Here is a 22,169-nt window from a genome sequence, read left to right on the forward strand (position 1 = left end):
CACCTGAGAGTAGCATATAATTTTAATCATGAATTCTTTGTACTGCAATGTATACACACAATAATCCACTACCCTTCCTGTTGTTCCTATTTCAATGGCCAGCAACGTATATCTGCTGTTCACTGAACTCCTTTTTCATCAAAAGTTTCAAGAACTGATACGGTCCTTTTTCGATTAATTGTTTGAGCGGAGAAAAAGCACAATACCCAAGAATTCCCGTAGAGTTAGACCCTGAGGTGCATCCGCACTGGATCTCGGTTAGCACAAAATTTCAACATGACCCATTGATTTAAATCAACACCCACTAGCAACCAAGGTCTGTAATTCCTTTGTGCCTTAACTGACAGTGACTAGTGGATCAAAATTGTGTCTTTTTCTTTGGGACATATCAGAAATAACGGATACCGCACATGTATAACGAACGGTGTGTTTTTCACTGTCATCAGACGGTTAAACGTAGGAGCAACGAACTGAAAACGAAATTCATATCATTTTTATAAATTTTTCTTTACATCTAAGTTGTCTTTGAATTACACTTATGACAGTGTTAGTAATATATGGATTCAAGAAGAACAGATCGATCGAAATAGTGTATGTTAATTTTTCATTGCTTCTTTAATGACTCATAATTTTTAACAGCATTGTGTACAGAACTTCAGTAGTCGATGGAATAATCTTTAGCGTCCAAAGCCAGGAAAGAAACCCGGCCTGATGCCTGGAAATATGCCATTGAATCCTGGGAAGAATCCAGTGTTGAAGGAAGGAAAACGCTGGCGGGATCCCGGGAAGAAGCCGGTGCCGAAACCTGGCCCAAAGCCAAAGCGGTCACCAGATGGACGGCGGCCGCGCCCACCAGCAGGGGTTGTCTGTGGGGGAGGTGCTGCAGGCGCCGTCGTCGGCTCTGCGGGAGGTGCGGGGGCCTCAGTACTGGGAGGAGGTGGTGGCTGCTCGCTGCCAGTTGGTTCTGGCGGTGGAAGGCCGGTGCCAGTGGGTTCTGGCGGTGGCAGGCCGGTGCCAGTGGGTTCTGGCGGTGGCAGGCCGGTGCCAGTGGGTTCTGGCGGTGGCAGGCCGGTGCCAGTCGGCTCAGGGGGCGGCAGATCAGTAGATGGCGGAACTGGCTCTGTTGTTTGGCTGGTGCACTTGGACACCTGTAAACAAAGGCACATACTTTCAATAAACGTCTAGAGGAGTACATCATGGTACATATTGTGAAGTGAGTGTGTTGAAAAATGATTAGAAACGTGAGCAATTAAGATATGTGGTAATATCCGAAACTTTGTGCCCCAGAAAACAGACTGGAAGCTCTTTCTGACCTAGAATAATTAATGGAATAGTCACTGACACACACGTTTACATAAACTATACATGAACTAGGCTCAGTTGAAATGAATTTTGCATCGCTTACTGTTCATATATCAAACAATAAGTCATGATTCGCCAAGAAACTGTCAGAAAATTGAGTAACTTCTTTGCTTCTAGCTCTAAGTAGTGCAATTAAGGATGCTCCCTCGAATATGAAATCATTTTCTTGAAGAATTAAGATCAGAACATAAGTTAATAACATGAATTCCACCAAATATTGTAGTTAGAAAGCCCCTCAATATGTACTCCACATATAACTCTCTAACATACCAGGTCACTCTGCAGTACATTCAGCAAACGTCCATAACAGCAGCCAACGACTCACCTTACCTCATCTGGAATCTAATTTCATAAAAAGAAATAGTGTTTATTGCTAGTGGTTTGCAATTACAAAACGTAACTAAGTCAGTTAACTGTTTGTACCACCTCCGAGCATTTACATGCCGCAGTCAGTATGAACGAGTGTGCACAACATGGCGGCGTGGCAGCAGGTAGTGGCATTAAGCAAAGTTAGGAAATGAAAAGAGGCGGTTTTGACGAAATAACTGAGATATATACTGTTATCTTAGCTATTTCGTCAAAACCACCTCTTTTCATTTCCTCATAACAGTATATACTGTAAAACAAAATTTAATGATCGCTTTTTAGAATCGTTGTAATTGCTTCCCATTTCTGTGCCTAGGTTTGAAACCTGGCTGTAAGGTGCCTACGACAGTCCTCTGTAATGGGGCGCAGGCGTGGGGCTCAGCGTCGACACCCTCGCTCTTGAGGACGCTTCACACAGCGTACTGTCGATAGATGCAGAAGAAAGGTCACACATTAGTTCATGTGAGGATTAATGTGAATTAATGATGTCAGATTGCAACAAATTTCACAACAATTCTGCCCAACGCTATCTAGACGTGTCACACGACGGGAAGGTCATACCCACTGTTACTCACATTTCACCCCTCGTTCCCATGACTCTGTGGTAGAGGTCAGAACCGCAACACTCAGCCTTCTTGTCACGCGGTTTTCTCATGCGTTGCCAAGGACAACATTTCAGGCACACCGACTCTCAGAATCGCCACTAGAAGCCCTCAGGTGGTGGCATAATGGGCGTCAGTGAAACTACCCTTTCCCTTGGGGCATTAATTCCTATACATTTCGCACTCGAAACTACAGTTTGCTGTGCCACGAGCAACACGACAATTTTCTTGACAATGTTCGACACTGCTGTCACCATCTGGGCGATTCCACCATAGTCTAAGGATACCGCGGTGGTCTAGCGGTTCTGGCGCTGCAGTCCGGAACCGCGGGACTGCTACGGTCGCAGGTTCGAATCCTGCCTCGGGCATGGGTGTATGTGATGTCCTTAGGTTAGTTAGGTTTAAGTAATTCTAAGTTCTAGGGGACTTATGACCTAAGATGTTGAGTCCCATAGTGCTCAGAGCCATTTGAACCATTTTTTTTTCTAACGATATAGTGAGGCTGCAGCCACACTGAAATAATGTAAGCGCTTTGGTGTGTAGTGCGGTCTCAGGATGGAACTACTAAGGACCGTTCAAAACTATTCGATGAAATATGAACTTGATCCAAAGCAGCAAAGGGTGATCACTCTGTTTTACTTCCTCCTTTGGCGAAGGGATGCAAAATTATCATCTGCACGAACAAAACGGCGAAGGGTCCCTCTGAGCCCCTGCCCTCTCCCAACCCCTTGTTCGGCAAACACTTGCGGTGACTCCCATGCACCTTTCCTGAACACGTTTTAAACGTATCTGTCAGAAGCCGGACACCCCTTTAGATGAGTGGAGCTTCAGCGCTGCTCTAGCGCCTGAAGGCAGACAACCTCACCTATGGAATGTCGAATGTTTACAGTTGTCATGAGGCAGAATGTGTGTCAACGTCTGTGACAGGTGCATTTTTCCATGCTATTGTACCGCGAAGTAGTTTGCAAGCTACTGCAGGCTCAGAATCAGATCGAGGAGTTACAGGAACATTATATCGGCCATGTGCCGATTTTAAAGGCTGTATGAAACAGGAAACAAGTAAATAGTGAGTTTGTGTGGATGAAAAACCTGCAAAATGTTCATTATAAAAATGAATTCGTTATTTCAACGACATGGCACAGCTTCAGAGTTTACTGATCTCATACAGATACACTTTATACACTTTATAAAGTGAAGTGGCGACGGTCCGCAGCTCGTGGTCGTGCGGTAGCGTTCTCGCTTCCCGCGCCCGGGTTCCCGGGTTCGATTCCCGGCGGGGGTCAGGGATATTCTCTGCCTCGTGATGGCTGGGTGTTGTGTGATGTCCTTAGGTTAGTTAGATTTAAGTAAGTTCTAGGGGACTGATGACCATAGATGTTAAGTCCTATAGTGCTCAGAGTCATTTGAACCATTTGAAGTGGCGACTGAATATTTGTACCAAGGCCAGCAATTGAACCTCGATCTCCTTCTTACTAAGCAGGTGCGTTAGCCACTAAGCTACCTTGGCACAGTGATTTACACATCTGCACAGATTACCCTGGCACACCTCCCTCCTAGATCCAAATTCTCACTGCCGCCTTACCCTACTTTAAATTCCTCCATATACATGAACAGAATTGCCAAACCTCTCCATCTTCTGGAATAGCACCTCAGCATCAAACATAAATGGGGGTTGAGCCGTGGTAAAAATTGCGTTTTGAAGAGCGCGCCACAGCGCGTAGCGTGAAGCAGTCGCCCTCCGTTTCTAGTGGTGGCGCCGCTGTGGCAATCGCACCTTTAGTGTCTCCCTATGGTGGGAAAGGGGAAAGGTAGACAGTTCACGTGGATTTAAGGGGCGCTATGAGCTCGCCTGCAGTCAGTCTGGGGTCAGTCTGGGTCAGTCTCTCGTCACCAGCTTGCTAGTCTGTCTCTCGTCCGAATTTGTGAGGCAGTTAGTGTCTGTCTGTCGTCCGGAGTGCTACTCGTAGTATGTCTCGTTCGGATCAACCTTTAAAGCCGGCAAAATGAGAGTCTTTCCACACTGCATCTGAGTCTGCGCGTTAGGGCGCCAGTCTGCTCCGGCAATGGTCAAGGCGGATGGATCGATCGGTCGGTCGGTCGCGCACTGAGACACAAGATGACTTGTCCGTCTTGAGCATCGGCGCATGTGAAGTCGCCACGTGAGTCCAGTGGGCCGCGCCGTATAGCGAGGGGTAGTGACTTCGCGGTCGACACGAGAGCAACAGGAGTCAACCCACGACATCGGTCTGGCCGGTGCGAGCTGCGACGCCGTGAAACGGGAGATCGGCGCGCCTTCGTGCGTCCGTTGAAGCGACTAGCAGCGGACGGTTCGGGAGAGCGATTCGGGGGTGCTGTGCCAGGTCTTCTCCAGAAATCGCAGTTTATTAGAAGTTAAGTAATGCGTGATATGTTGTTTCATTTACTTGTTAAATTCTACTTGTTTTCTTGGTGAGGTCACCAGACATCTTGTTTTGGGGTCGTCCCACCATTCTTCTCCGTTTGCCCACCCGCGGGAAGGTGGTTGTTTATGAACTGTGTGGTCCGTTTTTCCTTTGTGGAGTAGGGGTGGGTTAGGGCAACCTGCGGTTCGGGTTGTTCGGTAATCTCCGTATCAATATACCATTCGTTAGTAGCTGCCTCTGTCATGTTTGTCGGATTTGGTGTTAACGAATTTATTGCTTGGAGTGTAACGGCCTAATTTCTGAAATATATTTTGACCTTGCCTATCGTCTTGAGAGGTGGCATCTGTGTACTGTAGAGCATGTTAACGTGTTTGGCCAAACTTGTATAATTTTATATAAGATTGCATTTCATGGGATTTTATTTAAATGGTCATTTTAGTATATAAAGTTACCATCCTTTCACCGTAAGGCTTTTCTTAGAAGCTAAAATCAAGTTGCACCTTCGGTGGCAAAGTTAATATTTTAATTTTAGTGTTTTGTACCATTTACATCCCTTCTACGGGGTGCATAGTTTGTGTGAATTGTTAAAACTTTTAGTTTAAAGTAATCTGGTGTGTTGCAGATTTGCACCAGAGTAGCCTTTCAGAGGTTGTTTTGAGCGGTCGTAACTGCGACCGTGTCAAAAGGGAGCGGCAAGGTTCTCAGCCCGAAAGCTCATTAGGTCAAAAATTTGTTTCTTTCTGCCTCTGAATAAATTGTAACTTGATATTTAGATGTTGCTTTCTGATTATAATTTTAAATCTATTTCTCTCAAAAAGTGCTTTAGGCTTCATTAATGTGAATAAATTACCAATTGTTAAAAAGGAATTTGCTTATGATTTCATCAGTTACTCCCTGGCAACTACTTCCACGCTCACATAACGTGATTAAATGTGTTAATGTTCTTGATGAATTGCTAGTAAGTAGAATAAATTTTTAAGAATATTCTTTGAAAATAAATCCACGGTTCAGGGGTGCAACCTGAAAACCAGGTGCATGTGCTTAAACGAATGGAATGACAATTTCAGAGACTTTATTGATCCCATACAGATATGATTTTATGTGCTGAAGCGGCGAGTGAAAATTTGTACTAAGGCCAGGAATCAAACCTGTGTGTCCTGCTTACTAGGCAGGTGCATTAGCCACTAATCTGGAGAACCTCGACAATTCTGCTCGTGTGTAAGGGGAAATTTTAAGTAGACTGGGGTGGCTGTGAGAATTTTGATCGAGGAGAGAGGCGTGCCAGGGTATTCCGTTCAGCTGTATAAACTGCTGTGCTGAGGTGGCGGCTATTCGGTTCAGCTGTGTAAACTGATGGGCCAAGGTGGCTTAGTGGCTAACACACCTGCCTCGTAAGCAGTAGACCTGGGTTCGATTCTCGGCCTGGTACAAATTTTCACTCACCGCTTCCGTCTATATACATAAAATCTGTCATTTTCCACAAGGCAGTGGAATCACCATGACTATAGCGTCTAGCTGCATATTGTCCACATAACGTTCGTGTGACACCTCCATCTGATGATGAGCTTGCAGTGGCTTGACAATTACCTAATAATGGAAAAAATAAGTCGTATCAAAATTGAGAACAGTTACTGGTTCCATATTACTCCAACATAAATCGCTAACTAATTATTAGTTTCTATGTTTCAATTACGTTCTCATGGAAGATCTATGTCTACGTTTAAAATTGTGTGCTATCGAATCGTTAGCGTCATAATTATGCAGGAAGTAGTGCTTTGTAAAGTGTGTATTTTGGAATACAGAATCAGTGGTCGGAAACGACTGTTAGACAAAGGACGAGCTGTTCAACAGGCAATGAGTATAATGAATATGTTTGTAAATTACATACAGTACACTGTCCCAAAGACGTTGGTGACACTACCTCTAAAAACAATATTCAGTCGTTTTGATGTACGCTGGGCTAAATTGACTACCTTTATCAACTTCAAAATGACTTAGACACGATATCTGTATGGTGAAAAAAGTGGCAACTGATTCTAAATAAGGAAAAGTGCGAAGTCATACCACGAGTACTAAAAGAAATCCGTTAAATTTCAGTTACACGATAAATCACTCACATGTAAAATCTGTCAGTTCAGTTATATGCATAGGAATTACAATTAAGAACAGCTTACATCTGAACGATCATGTAGATAATATGGTGGGGAATGCAAATCAAACACTGCGTTTTATTGTCAGTAGGCTTAGAAGGTGCAGCAGGTTTACACTATGCTTGTCCGTCCTCTGTTAGAGTACTGCTGTGAGGTATGGGATCCTTAACAGACAGGATTGAGAAGGACTTTGAAGGAGTCCAAAGAAGAGCAGCCCATCTTGTATCGTCGACAAATAGGGGACAGCGTGTCACAGACACGATAAGCGAATTGCCATGGCAAACATTAAAACAAGGCTGTTTTTCGTTGTGACGAGACTTTTTCACAATCAGCAACTTTCTCCTCTGAATGCGAAAATATTTTATTGGTGCCACCCTACATAAGGAGAAATCGTAATACAGTAAGTGAATTCACAGCTTGTACGTTAGGAATTAAGTGTCCATGTTTCCCATACGCCGTCCGGGAGTGGAACGTTAGGGAAATAGTCCTAAGGTTGTTGTTGAACCCTCGGTCATGCACTTAAATGTAAACTGCAAAGTGGTCATGTAGATTTACAGTTCAGTTCTCGGAGCCTTTCACGGTAGCATGTGTGTATAAAATAACTTTTGCAGCTTCTTAGTCGTTTCCCACAGATCCTAACCGACAAGCTGGGCATAACGGATAAGATTCAGTATAAGTTCATCCTTATTGATGAGGTGCTGGTTTGGCAAACTCGATATAGGCTATCCCCTCCGAAAATAAAGAACTTGATTGGTGGCATGTTACAAGAAAGAGTGATCAGAACCCGTATATCACCGTATGCATCGTCCATATTTGTACTACGCAAAGCCAAGAGTAGGAAGTTTCGTACGTTGGTTGAGTATAGATTAGTTAATCAGAAGGTTGCTTTAGAATCTGTACTTTTGTCTGATTTATATAATTGTTTTACGTGATTTGCTGAGACCAAGTTCTTTACAGTTCTTGATCTTAGTCAGGTATATTATCAGATCCCGTTATCCATGGACTCTAAACATATTACCAGCTTCTGTAAGAACTGGAACCTATATGTGTTCATTTTGGCTTGTCCACTAGTGTGGCTGCCTTGTACCCCCTTCTAGACTGATTTGTGGGTGATCTGAAATTTAAATGTGTATGTAACTGTCTAGATTATGTGGTGGTTTATAGTGCCACGTTCGCTGATGATTTGAAACACTGGAGGCTACTCTGCTTCTTAGGGAAGCAGGGTTGACCGTCAAATCAGCCAGAATTACGTTCGGATGTCGGAAGAGATCATTTTTGGGGCATTTAATGTCTGCCGATGGTATTAGGATCGATCAAGATTGCCCTAGGATTTCCGTAGAACCCCTGCGGCCAGAAATAAGAAGGCTGTGGCTAATTTTACAGGCATGGCAATTTTTTTTCGGAAGTTTGTTCCAATTTTGGTCAGTTACCTGGGTCCCTTATTGACCTTTGTAAGAAAGAATTTGTTTTCCTTGGGGACGAGGTTCATCAGGCATCCTTTGAGGCAATTAAAGAGGCCCTTACCCCCGGTTTGGCTATCCGCGACTTTGACCACCTGTTTGTATCCAAATGGATGCTTCTACTTGTAGAAGAGCGGCTACTCTTCTGTAAGAACAAAACGGGGAGCGGCATCCCATAGCTTACGCTTCTACGAACTTGTTACCACCTGAAACTAAACATTACGTTTATGAATGGGAAACACTGGCAGTTCTATTTGCCCTTGAAAATTTAAGTTTTATCTTGAGCACAGGAAATCTCTTCTATAGCCGAATAATCAGGCCCTAAGCTGGCTTGTGGCACATCCCTGCAAAACTGGGAGAATAGCGCTCTGAGCGATTTGGGTTTCCACTTTTCGTTTTAATGTTAGCCATATTAGGGGGCCCCAACAGGGTGGTGGATGCCTTAAGCCGCATGTTATAAGGCGAAGTTCTTGATCACATGGGACAGAGGAGGGGGGGAGGATGTTTCTTCCAAGGATTGAGCAACAGGGATGTTGACGGAGGTCTCTGAACTCTACATATTTGAAGTGGAAGCTTGACCCTAGAATTGCCAGGATTAAACGGAGGTTATAACAAAAGGAGCAGATCTCTGGGTATAGCCTAAACAAAGGCCTACTTCGTTATAGTTGGCACAGCGAGAGCGAACGTAAGATTTGTTTGCCCATGGAAGTTGTCGGTCCCGTATTCTGGTACTTTCATTGTTCAGTGATGGGTGGTAACTTGGGTATTCATAAAACCTCTATAACGACATTGGTGAGGAGTATGAAAGTTGCCAGAGTGCTAAGCCCAATTCTGACTTGCTTCAGAGGCTTTTACTGTAGACCTGGGAGAATAGTCCGATGGAGAAACTTTTCACCGTTTAGAAAGGACCCCTCCCTCGTACTCGTGCTGGAAATAGGTACGTTATGGTGGTTGTTGGTGTTTTTTCCCGCTTCTGCTGGTTGATTCCGAGCAGTGGGGTTATGGCTCCTTTGACCATTTGCCACCTTCTACGTATTTTTTCCACCTTTGGACTACCTAGATCTCTTGTGAGTGATAACATTCCAGCTTTCACTTCCAAAATGTTTAAAACGTTTTGTTTTGAGAATGCCATTAAACAAATCGTCACCACCCTACACTATGCTTACCCTCCTTTGTAGGCGCTACAGTCTGGAACCGCGCGACCGCTACGGTCGCAGGTTCGAATCCTGCCTCGGGCATGGATGTGTGTGATGTCCTTAGGTTAGTTAGGTTTAAGTAGTTCTAAGTTCTAGGGGACTGATGACCACAGCAGTTAAGTCCCATAGTGCTCAGAGCCCTCCTTTGTAGGGGAAGTCAATCGTAATCTGAAGGCAGCACTGATCACTTTTCATAGAAGTTCTCAAAAGAAGTCGGATCTTTCGATACCCTTGCTCAGTTTTGTGTTCAGTGTCAGATGAAGTACCCTTCAGCTAACTTATGGTCTATTAATGACCTTCTTTCACAACAGGTTAGTACGGAAATTATTCACCGGAATCGAAAAGGTAGAGATCTTCCAGAAATGAACGTGGCGTTACAGTCGTGGCTGTAAGGAGTGTAAATGTAAAATAGGAGGCCGAGTTTTTCTGTGGAACCCAGAACTCACCATAAAAGAAGAGTCGGGTTACTGTAGTAAATTGGCTCAGCGATTCCTCTTTCCCTGTGAAATTGTGCGGAAATTAAGTCCTGGAAATCATCTTTTGCCGGCCGCTGTCGTCGAGTGATTCTAGGCGCTTCAGTCCGGAACCACAGGTTAGTTAGGTTTAAGTACACTACGGGCCATTGAAATTGCTACAGCACGAAGATGACGTGCTACAGACGCAAAATTTAACCGACAGGAAGACGATGCTGTGATATGCAAATGATTACCTTTTCACAGCATTCACACAAGGTTGGCGCCGGTGGCGGCACCTACAACGTGCTGACATGAGGAAAGTTTCCAACCGATTTCTCATACACAAACAGCAGCTGACCGCCGTTGCCTGGTGAAACGTTGTTGTGATGCCTTGTGTAAGGAGGAGAAATGTGTACCATCACGTTTCCGACTTTGATAAAGGTCGGATTGTAGCCTATCGCAATTGCGGTTTATCGTATCGTGACATTGCTGCTCGCGTTGGTCGAGATCCAATGACTGTTAGCAGAATATGGAATCGGTGGGTTCAGGAGGGTAGTAGGGAACGCCGTACTGGATCCCAACGGCCTCGTATCACGAGCATTCGAGATAACAGGCATCTTATCCGCATGGCGGTAACGTGTCGTGCAGCCTCGTCTCTATTCCTGAATCAACAGATGGGGACGTTTGCAAGACAAAAACCATCTGCACGAACAGTTCGACGACGTTTGCAGCAGCATGGACTCTCAGCTCGGAGATCACGGCTTCGGTTACCCTTGACGCTGCATCACAGACAGGAGCGCCGGCGATGGTGTACTCAACGACGAACCTGTGTGCACTAATGGCAAAACGTCATTTTTTTCGGATGAATCCAGGTTCTGTTGACAGCATCGTGATGGTCGCGTCCGTGTTTGGCGACATCGCGGTGAACGCACATTGGAAGCGCGTATTCGTCATCGCCAAACTGGCGTATCACCCGGCATGATGGTATGGGGTGCCATTGGTTACACGTCTCTGTCACCTCTTGTTCGCACTTGAACAGTGGATATTACATTTCAGATGTGTTACGACCTGTGGCTCTACCCTTCAGAGCGGTTCTAGGCGCTACAGTCTGGAGCCGCGTGACTGCTACGGTCGCAGGTTCGAATCCTGCCTCGGGCATGGATGTGTGTGATGTGCTTAGGTTAGTTAGGTTTAAGTAGTTCTAAGTTCTAGCGGACTGATGACCTCAGAAGTTAAGTCCCATAGTGCTCAGAGCCATTTGAATCTACCCTTCATTCGATCCCTGAAAAACCATAGATTTCAGCAGGGTAATGCACGTCCGCATGTTGTAGGTCCTGTACGGGCCTTTGTAGATACAGAAAATGTTCGACTGATCCCCTGGCCAGCACATTCTGCAGATCTCTCACCAACTGAAAACGTCTGGTGAATGGTGGCCGAGCAACCGGCTCGTCACAATACGCCAGTCACCACCCTTGATGAACTGTGGTATCGTGTTGAAGCTGCATGGGCAGCTGTGCCTGTACACGCCATCCAAGCTCTGTTTGACTCAATGCCCAGGCGTATCAAGGCCGTTATTACGGCCAGAGGTGGTTGTTCTGGGTACTGATTTCTCATGATCTATGCACCCAAACTGCGTGAAAATGTAATCACATGGCAGTTCTAGTATAATATATTAGTCCAATGAATACCCGTTTATCATCTGCGTTTCTGCTTGGTGTAGCAATTTTATTGGCCAGTAGTGTAGTAGAGGAGCCGTGCTGAGTTGCAAATATCTAGCTGTTTAAGTTCTTAGTCCACGCCTGGCAGTATTTCTGGAATTATTTTTCTATTCACTCATTATTTGTGATGTGACCACAGTGCATGTCTCCTATAGTGATTACTCACTGAGCACTGAGCACAAGAAGTGAGGCAGTGTTGAGCGTGCAGTGGTTCCCTGGACCTAGAAGTGCCTTTAGTCTGTTCCAGCGTCACCACCTTATGAGACTCTTCGACCGTAGTGTCTTCTCATCTGTGCTTCCACAAACCACGCCAGACTGTACCATCTCCGCCATGGAAGTCGCTGCTCGATAAATTATGTAATTGTAATCTATTAACTGTTTCATGTAACTATTGTTTTCCTCATTCTAAAGACCTAAGCGGTCAGTGGAGGTCGCCACTCGCGAACTTATGTAATTGTAATCTAGTAGCTCTTTTACATAACTGCTGTTTTCTCATGCTAAGTGACTAAATGGGCAGTTATTTTATGCCAGTTTGGTACCCCTTGTTTTAACAGTGTAATGCGTTTTTCAACTTGGGCAACATTTTTTAAAATAACTATGGGAAGCTACTCCTGTTGTAGACTGCTCAGTCTTTCGTGATAGTAGTCTATTTAATGTGACAGATCCCCCCTCCCCCTGTCGCTTGCTTTCTTAATGTCGGGCACTGTAACGGCACTGACTTTTGCAACTTTGTGCTTGGTTTGGCCAAAGTTGACTGTATTTCGTCAGCTTGGTGCATAAATATAAACAGGTGGTTTTTAGTCATCGTCCTGTTGGGTTCTGTTTGAGTTTGATGTTACCGCTCATTTCTTGTAAAAAGAAGGGCATGTAATCTGCATTGCGTGCCTTAAGCGTCGTACTCAAAGGTTTTATCTCTGCCGAATATTCTGGCCGCGATTTTTTAACTGTGACCGGTCTTCCGCCGGTTTCATGGTTGTTTAACTGTTGAGTCAGCCCAGTGGGGAATGTTTGTAACGTTCCTGTCAAAGGCAATCGAAGATTGTATGCAACTTAACTGAGACCGTTATCATTCTCCCAAGTCTGTGGTTATAAACGATAACATTTGGTCGTAATTTGACATTAGAGGTCTCCAATTTATGGGCTTGCCTATAAAGAGCTATAATTTGATAAAATGTACTGTTTTATTGTATAACACTTGTTGGTATCGAGACTGTTGTTCATTTTTTAATTAGTCTTTAAGGTAATTGTCGCTGATCTCATAAATTACATCTCTTGGTATATATAGCGTTTTCTTAATGGTAGTAAATTTGTCAAATGATGAATGATGTGTACTTAAAACCCTGGACAGACATTTCAAGTACTTGGTCTGGTTAAGCCGCACCCTGAAAGGTGACATTTCACAGTGCTATAGAAGAACGTTGAAAATTAGATGGACTGATAAGGTATGAAATTAGGAGGCTCTCCATCGAACAGGCGAGGAAAGGAATATGTGAAAACACTGACAACAAGGAGGGCAGGACGATAATACATAATTTCCTTGGTTGTAGATGGAGCCGTACACTGAAAAACTGTAGAGCAATGCTGGTATTAGAATATATCCAGCATGTAACTGAGGATGTAGTTCGCAGGTGCTACTCTAATGTGAAAAGAATGACACTGGACGAAGAAAAAAATAATAATAATATCATTAAAGTTAAATACATTTGAACCTTGACCTTCCTCTGCAATTTTCCTTGGTAGCTTTCTCAGTGTACAGTCGAAAGCCTTGATCGTAGTCTACAGCCATGTCTCACTCAATTCTCAGTAGCTTCTTTCTCTTCATGACCTTAGATTCTTATAAGTGCAACGCGCTTTCTGTAAAACTGTAGATAACATTTCGCTCGTTATGTGTCATCCATACAACCGAAGAATTTCGAAGAGTGATCGCAGATAATCTCTTCAGCCTCTGTGTTGGTACTGAAATTTTGTACTCCTAAGCTTCACTGTTTGTTAAGGAAAAAAATATTTAAAGGAAGGAAAGATAAAGCAAATACGAATTAAGAGAAAGAAGTAGTGAGCTCTACACAACCGAGCCTTGTGTTTGGCAATACGCGCAAGTGTGGTGAGTATATGCGTTGATTGGCTGCCCATAGACGCTATAACGGGAGTATTTGTCAGAGTCTTCTTTTGTTTGTTGTTATTTAAAATGCTTCTATTAATTAAAATCTAGAGGAGGAGGAAATATGTGTAGTGATTCCTTTCCTGTATCTAGAAAACGCAAAAAGGGTTCGAAATTCATATACGGATTGTAAATGTATGGATAAAGCACTACGATTGCTCAGCGAGAAGATGGAGTATTTAATCGTGACCTACCGATGTCCAAGATGTACTGTGAAGTTAGTGACTATGTGGCGGTACTGAAGACTTGGACGTTGATGTAAGAGCCAAGAAAACAGACACTTCTAGATTTTGTTTTTATCAAATGAGTTTCTAATAATTGTCCTTTGTGGAATTCTTACATTACACTTCAGTTATTGCAAATTCCTTTCACACTGGACCAAAAATGCTAACTGAAATGCACAAAAACAATCGACTAGTTAATGATTTGAATTTCCCTGGGCACTACAGTAATAAAGCCAAGATCGTGTACTTTAAAAAACCTTTGGGTAGGTGTTTGGTCCTTATGATACTGATGGACATATATTGTAAGATACACTCCTGCTCATAAATTAAGGATAATGTTGATACATTGTGAAACAACGCTCTGGTGGGCGGTTTACGGGTTTCAATCACCTCGGGATATGACCATGAGGTGCATTTGACCTGCAGTCGTCGCACGGTGGCGCTGGCAGCAGTCTACATATGCAGGGGTGTGTTGGTGCATGTCAGAGTACGGTGCAGCGAGTAAGTGTGCAGACATCTTCAGACGTGCTAATGCTGACTGTGTGTTGAAAGTGGCTCAAAGAACACATATTGATGACGTTGTGAGGGGTAGAATACTAGGGCGACTGGAGGCTGGTCAAACACAGCAGGTCGTAACTCGGGCCCTCTGTGTGCCACGAAGTGTGATCTCAAGATCATGACAACGATTCCAGAAGACAGGAAACGTGTCCAGGCGCTACAGTACGGGATGTACACAGTGTACAACCCCACAACAAGACCGATATCTCACCATCAGTGCCCGCAGATGGCCACGGAGTAGTGAAGGTAGCCTTGCTCGGGACCTTACCGCAGCCACTGGGACAGTTGTCTCGAGACACACAGTCTACAGACGACTGAACAGAGATGGTTTACTCACCCGGAGACATGCAAGGTGCATTCTACTGATCCTGGTCGCTGGAGGGCCCATAAAGCCTGTTGTCAAGAACACAGTATATGGTCATTGGAACAGTAGCCCAGGTTATGTTCACGGACAAGTCCAGGTGTAGTCTGAACTGTGATTCTCGCCGGATTTTCATCTGGCGTGAACCAGAAACCAGATACCAACCCCTTAATGTCCTCGAAAGGGACCTGTGTGGAGGTCGTGGTTTGATGGTGTGGAGTGGGATTATGATTGGTGCACGTACACCCATGCATGACTTTGACAGAGGAACTGTATCAGGTCAGGTGTATCGGGACGTCATTTTGCACCAGTATGTCCGCCTCTTCAGGGGTGCAGTGGGTCCCACCTGCCTCCTGATGGATGATAACCCACGGCCCTACCGAGCTCCCATTGTGGAGGAGTACCTTGAAACAGAAGATATCAGGCGAATGTAGTGGCCTGCCTGTTCTCCAGAACTAAACCCCATCGAGCACGTCTGGGATGCTCTTGGCCGACGTATCGCTGTACGTCATCAAACCCCTAGGACACTTCAGGAGCTCGGACAGGAACTGGTGCAAGAATGGGAGGCTGTACCCCAGTAGCTGCTCGACCACCTGATTGAGAGTATGCCAGCCCGTTGTGCGGCATGTGGGCTACTGCCACGTTGTGTGGCACCACATTCTGCAATTATCCTTAATTTATGAGTATGAGTAAAGATTAAGGTACTGCTGTTCATGCGATAATATGTTCTTTTGTGTTTGTTTAGTACGATGGCTGATCAGCAAAGACAGATTCATTTTTTCCTGTAGCTTCCATATTAGTTGCCTATCTGTACCACGTATATTTGAAAAGAGTGTGTTTTATGTATAATATCCAAATGCGACAGCACTCTCGTATAGTGTTCCAGTTTGTAGATGCTCTTTGTATTTCGCTTACCAAACAATGGAGAGACGTGAGATGATCAGTACGGCGGAATAAAATTCTATCTTCGCTACAGTCACATAGACTTACGAAAAGCTGTAGCAAACGTACGGTGAATATGCACAACCTCGTGCAACAGTATTTAGGTGATTCAAGGACCTCAAAGAAGGCTGATTTGTCTGTGTTAAGCAAGTGGGCCTGGCGTTTCGGCTTCTGCGGTGACTGAAGTCAACATCAACACAGCTGCTGTGACTGTCCGCGAGGATCAGCGGATAACATTACTTAACCTCAGTGAACTGTTGGCAATTTCATATGCAGCGTCTTTACGATTATGCATGATTATCTTCATATATCGCGTGTTACTGCCCGTCGTCAAGGGCACGTCTTTTGATTCCCGAAGAAAAGGGTGTGCGAATGGAGACAAGCCGTGATGTGCTGCTTCTCTTTAGTGATAGAGAGGTGCCTTTCTGGAATCGATTACCACCGGTGATGAGTCATGGCTGCATCATTATGATCCTGAGGGAAAACGAGCCAGCATAGATTCTCCAATACCAAAAAAGGCGAAAGTTGTTCTATCCGCAGGGAAAGTAATGGTGAGCAACGGTATGATTCACCCCCATCCAGTTTCCCCTCACACTGGTTACAGCCTGATACTACACGTCAGTATTGGCTAACCTGAGGAAGCGTATTGCAGTGGAACGATCAGAAGTTTCTCGAACTGGGTAGCGGCTTCATCATGACAATGCGCTGGCTCAGGTCGCAAATCAAGTCATGGAGTTTCTGGCTCAATGCAACATTACCTGGGTACGGCATCCGACTTATAGCCCCGATCTTGTACTCTGTCATTTGTTTATTCCCATCACTAAAGGCAAAGCTTTGGGGAATTCTATTTGAGAACTCTGAAGCAGTGTTCAATAAGAGCGAGGCGATTCTCAAGGAAAGACAAGGAATAGTATGCACCATGTGTACTAGGACTGGCACACACGCTATGGTTCCAAAATGGCTCTGAGCACTATGGGACTTAACATCTGAGGTCATCAGTCCCCTAGAACTTAGAACTGCTTAAACCTAACTACCCTAAGGACTTCACACACATCCATGCCCGAGGCAGGATTCGAACCTGCGACCGTAGCGGTCTCGCGGTTCCAGACTGAAGCGCCTAGAACCACTCGGCCACCAGCGGCCGGTACACACGCTATGAAAAGTGCGTTTAAGTAGTAGGCAAGAACTTTGAACAAGATCATGTAAAAACTGAAATGGAAAATAAACATCTGTAAAAAAGTCTTATTCTGTATGATCAGCCCTCGTATAAGAACGCTACGTACTTAAAAGAAGACACCTCGTATTCTGGTCAAAGGGCAGTAACAGCTCTTTAGTCTCATTGAAGCAGATGTCATTAACGGTTTGAATAAAAATTATAGTGAAAATTGTATATAGCTCGAAATATGAATATCATGACGCACCACTTCGTCAAAGAATATATGGTGAAAACATTTATGAAGCAAAGCTAAACAATACTGTTCAATGGTGGAATCCTAATAATAGGAAAACTTGTTGTTGAGAAGTCTCGAAATTTTTGTATTTGGGCTTCAATAAAATATAGTAGCTCACAGGATTCCTGTATCATACTTGAGAGATTTAGACGTTTAACGCAACGAACGCTGGGCCATAAATTGGATGAAACTCCACGTAAGCTAGAGAATATAATTGGTGTACCTACATTTCTTTACGGGAGGGAAAATATCTACCGTACTGAAACAAATATAGCCACTTGCATTACTTTTCCTGTGATCGTAGCAGATTATTTGCTGCTTGACTCCAAACTATGCGAAGTCATAAGTGAATAGCTTAAAGTTGAAAGCATCATCGATAAAAGAATAAAAATCGCCAACAACCAGTTTCGGTGAGTACAAGAACGCTTGAATAAAACAATGCCAAAACAGTTCGATAGGCAGTCTACAAAGACATGGACAAGATGGACGGACCAATGGGAAACCTGAATATGTCAAGGCCCTGAAGGCGAAAATAAACAATTTTTATTGTTTCAACAATATTTTCTTATCCGATCAGAAATCGATTACTGAAGAATGCACTAGGAGCTGGAGAGAACTGAATAGAGAAATACTTTGATGACATTTCACAGTGCCATGCTACGGGGTGATTCTGTTACATTGCTACAAACTACAGGAAACTATGTCTTAAAATATAAGCAGCAAAAATGTCATGTGAGAACAGAGACGGAGATACGTCCCAAGGAAGGTACGAGACCCGCATGAAGGTGCAGATAAAAGGTGTTTCTCAGTGTAGGTTTCAATGATGGAAAGCACACACAAGAACAGTTCAGGTAAGTGATATGTCCTGTCTGTACAAGTACTTTTGTGGTTTGATGGCAGCGAACCATCAGCACATGTTGAGCCTCAGTGTGTGGGCGGGGTAGACGTTGACGCGATGACTCTGCACGGAAATGCTGAAGTTAATTGGAGTACCATCTTGTAACAGCTACGTTATCCTTCGTACCAACAAACTCACATCATTTATCAGAGGAGGCGGAGTCACCCACAGAAAGAGAAGATTTGCCTCGCCTGTGATACATGGAAGGATGCCTCGTCGCATGAGGCAGTCGCCAATAATCTCCGCCCACAGGTTGGGGCTGAACCGATGCTGATGGTTCGCTGGCACCTTACCACTAAAACACTAGTACAGAAGACAGAACATGCTATCTCTCCTGGTGTGGTCTGTGTGTGCTTTCAGCCGCTGAAACCGACACTGTCAGAGATCATTTATCTCCACCTTCAAGCGGTTCTACATCCCTTGATGTAAATTTCCAGCCATATGTCCAGATGCAATTTTTCCTCCGTATCCTCACAGTAATAGTTTCCTGCAGTTTATGTCCATTTAGCAAAATCAAATGGTCCAAATGGCTCTGAGCACTATGGGACTTAACATCTATGGTCATCAGTCTCCTAGAACTTAGAACTACTTAAACCGAACTAACCTAATGACATCACACAACACCCAGTCATCACGAGGCAGAGAATATCCCTGATCCCCGCCGGGAATCGAACCCGGGAACCCGGGCGCGGGAAGCGAGAACGCTACCGCACGACCACGAGCTGCGGACTAGCAAAATCACCCTGTATGTTTGACTTCACACAATTTTCCAGAGTTAAGAGACCACATTCGGCTGTATCAAACTAACGTGAGCTAATGGCAGAACTCCTTTATAGGCGTTCTTGAAACATACAACTATTACGATTACTTTAGTTTTTGCTTATACGAAACCATTCGGACAAAGTTACTCACCGCAAGGCACAAGACAAGAGCTGCTACTGTGGCCCTCATGCTGTTAGATGTGTGCCGGATTCCTGCAGACGTACACCTTTTATACGTCTGCACATTGCGTGCTCTTACCACGACCTCATGAGAATAATCTCGCTCGTTTTACAATGGTTATTCTCGGAACGCACGCCTCTGCGTAACACGTAATTTTCTGGCTGTCACTAGCAGACACTCTTGTTTCTTTGATACGCACATGTCATTTGATAAAGCGACGGCATCACCTTCCCGGTCCTCACGAAAGCGGAGCACGCATGACACGGCCAACTGCGTCATTTCCTGTTAGTCACAAGTCTTTGAATATAGAACTACATTCGCCGATGACATTGTAAATCTGTCAGAGACAGCGTAGGACTTGGAACAGCAGTTGAACGGAATGGGCAGTGTCTTGAAAGGAGGATACAAGATGAACATCAACAAAAGCAAAACGAGGATAATGGAATGTAGTCGAGTTAACTCGGGTGATGCTGAGGGAATTAGATTAGGAACTGAGGCACTTAAAGTAGTAAAGGAGTCGAAGTAGAGAGGATATAAAATGTAGACTGGCAATGCCAAGGAAAGCGTTTCTGAAGAAGAGAAATTTGTTAACATCGAGTATAGATTTAAGTGTCAGGAAGTCGTTTCTAAGAGTATTTGTATGGAGTGTAGCCATGTATGGAAGTGAAACATGGACGATAAATAGTTTAGACAAGAAGAGAATAGAAGCTTTCGAAATGTGGTGCTACAGAAGAATGCTGAAGATTACATGGGTAGATCACATACCTAATGAAGAGGTATTGAATAGAATTGGAGGGAAGAGGAGTTTGTGGCACAACTTGACTGGAAGAAGGGATCGGTTGGTACGACATGTTCTGAGGCATTAAGGGATCACCAATTTAGTATTGGAGGGCAGCGTGGAGGGTAAAAATCGTAGAGGGAGACCAAGAGATGAATACACCAAGCAGATTCAGAAGGATGTAGGTTAGTACGTACTGGTAGATGAAGCAGCTTGCACAGGATAGAGTAGCATGGAGAGCTGCATCAAACCAGTCTCTGGACTGAAGACCACAACAGGAACAACATTTTTACAGAAAAGTAGCAACCCTCATTATCTGTTGGAAAAATCAGTTTTGTCGTAACTCCAATCGAATTACGCCTGGTCGATGGTTGTGCTCGGAAACACCACTGTGCAGTCGAAAGGGTGCTCGTAACGCGCATCGCGCCACAGAGACAGGCCCGTGGTAGGTGGGAGGTCGCACTCTGCCTTCCAAGGGACTTGTGATCGTAATGACAACTGTGGACTACGTGAACGTTGTCGTCGACCACTTGAAGAACTCTTCATGCTAGATGTATTTACCGACGGCTGCATCATCTTCTTTCAAGATAACTCTCCGTGTCACAAGGGACAAAACCGTATTACAGTGGTTTGAGGGGCATGTCTCTGTACTAATGTTTACATATTGGCCACCGAATGCATCTGTTCTTACGCCCGCAGCTCGTGGTTGTGCGGTAGCGTTCTCACTTCCCACGCCCGGGTTCCAAGGTTCGATTCCCGGCGGGATCAGTGATTTTCTCTGCCTCGTGATGGCTGGGTGTTGTGTGATGTCATTAGGTTAGTTCGATTTAAGTAGTTCTAAGTTCTAGGGGACTGATGACCATAGATGTTAAGTCCCATAGTGCTCAGAGCCATTTTTTTTAGCATCTGTTCTTAAGTCGATAAAACGCATCTAGGATGCTACAGGGAGGCGTGAGTTACAGAAACTGTGTGACGTGTAGATAGTCATCTGGCGCCATAGAACTCAAAAAACTTCCTAACGATCCTTGAATCGACGCCACACAGAATCGCAGCTGTATTCCAAAAATTTGCCAACATGCTATTAGGGAGGTAGTCATAATATTTTTACAATGAAAGGAATACCCTTTAAAGACACATTTTTAGCCATAACATGTAAATCTATTTTTTTAAATCAGAGAACACTGTTTAACAAAGCATGAAAGCCAATGCAAGTTATCTTGTGCGCGATCGCATGTGATCGCTGGTGAGTCTTTTGTTTATTACTCCTTCTGTTATCTGTTCTGGAATGGAGTCGAGGGAGAGCCTCGCGCGTTAGACTGGCCGCTCTAATTTAAACTCTTTCAAAAATGGTTCAAATGGCTCTGAGCACTATGGGAGTCAACTGCTGAGGTTATTAGTCCCCTAGAGCTTAGAACTAGTTAAACCTAACGAACCTACGGACATCACAAACATCCATGCCCGAGGGAGGATTCGAACCTGCGACCGTAGCGGTCTTGCGTTTCCAGACTGCAGCGCCTTTAACCGCACGGCCACTTCGGCCGGCTTTAAACTCTTTAATTCTATAAAAAGTCACTGCCTACTGCAGGGCGCATACTCGCGCATAATAGTTATTATGTAAGGAAATTTCCACTGCGCACGAACGAGATACCGACTGCAGGGCGCATACTCGCGCATAATAGTTATTATGTAAGGAAATTTCCACTGCGCACGAACGAGATACCGACGTGCGGATAATCAACATATCACTAGTGATTAATATTGTATTCCCAATGTAAGTAGCATAGCGCACTTCAGTAATTATAGTTATGATTAATTGTGATTTCATTATTTGTTTAATCCATGATCCTAAAATTTCAACATTATATGTAAACCGTATTTTCAGCATTTATCTCATTTTAGCTCAGAAATAACGTGGCCCTCGAACCTCCTCACGGAGACAAAATTCTCAAAGTAAATGTCCGATGCCACCTTATCATGGTTTAAAAATATATTCACTGATTTTTTAAATATTTTCATCTATCTCAATTCAGATCAACAAAAATTAAAATAATATAAATAATCATATATATATATATATATATATATATATATATATATATATATATATATATATCCCGTGTGGGATTGTTGGTACCCCCATCGGGCG

The 22,169-nt window shown here is 44.1% G+C and overlaps 1 protein-coding gene across 1 annotated transcript; it reads right to left on the bottom strand.

The window, feature by feature from the left end:
* Window positions 1–596: 596 nt before the first annotated feature.
* Window positions 597–19,366, bottom strand: LOC124776508 (bile salt-activated lipase-like). The gene is made up of 2 exons (XM_047251530.1): window positions 19,216–19,366; window positions 597–1,148 (listed from the first exon to the last, which is right to left on the bottom strand). The coding sequence occupies exons 1-2, from the start codon at window positions 19,252–19,254 to the stop codon at window positions 678–680; spliced, it is 510 nt and encodes a 169-aa protein (XP_047107486.1). The 5' UTR covers window positions 19,255–19,366; the 3' UTR covers window positions 597–677.
* Window positions 19,367–22,169: the final 2,803 nt, after the last annotated feature.

This window comes from Schistocerca piceifrons, chromosome 2 (genome assembly GCF_021461385.2).
Source record: "Schistocerca piceifrons isolate TAMUIC-IGC-003096 chromosome 2, iqSchPice1.1, whole genome shotgun sequence".
Lineage (NCBI taxonomy): Eukaryota > Metazoa > Arthropoda > Insecta > Orthoptera > Acrididae > Schistocerca > Schistocerca piceifrons.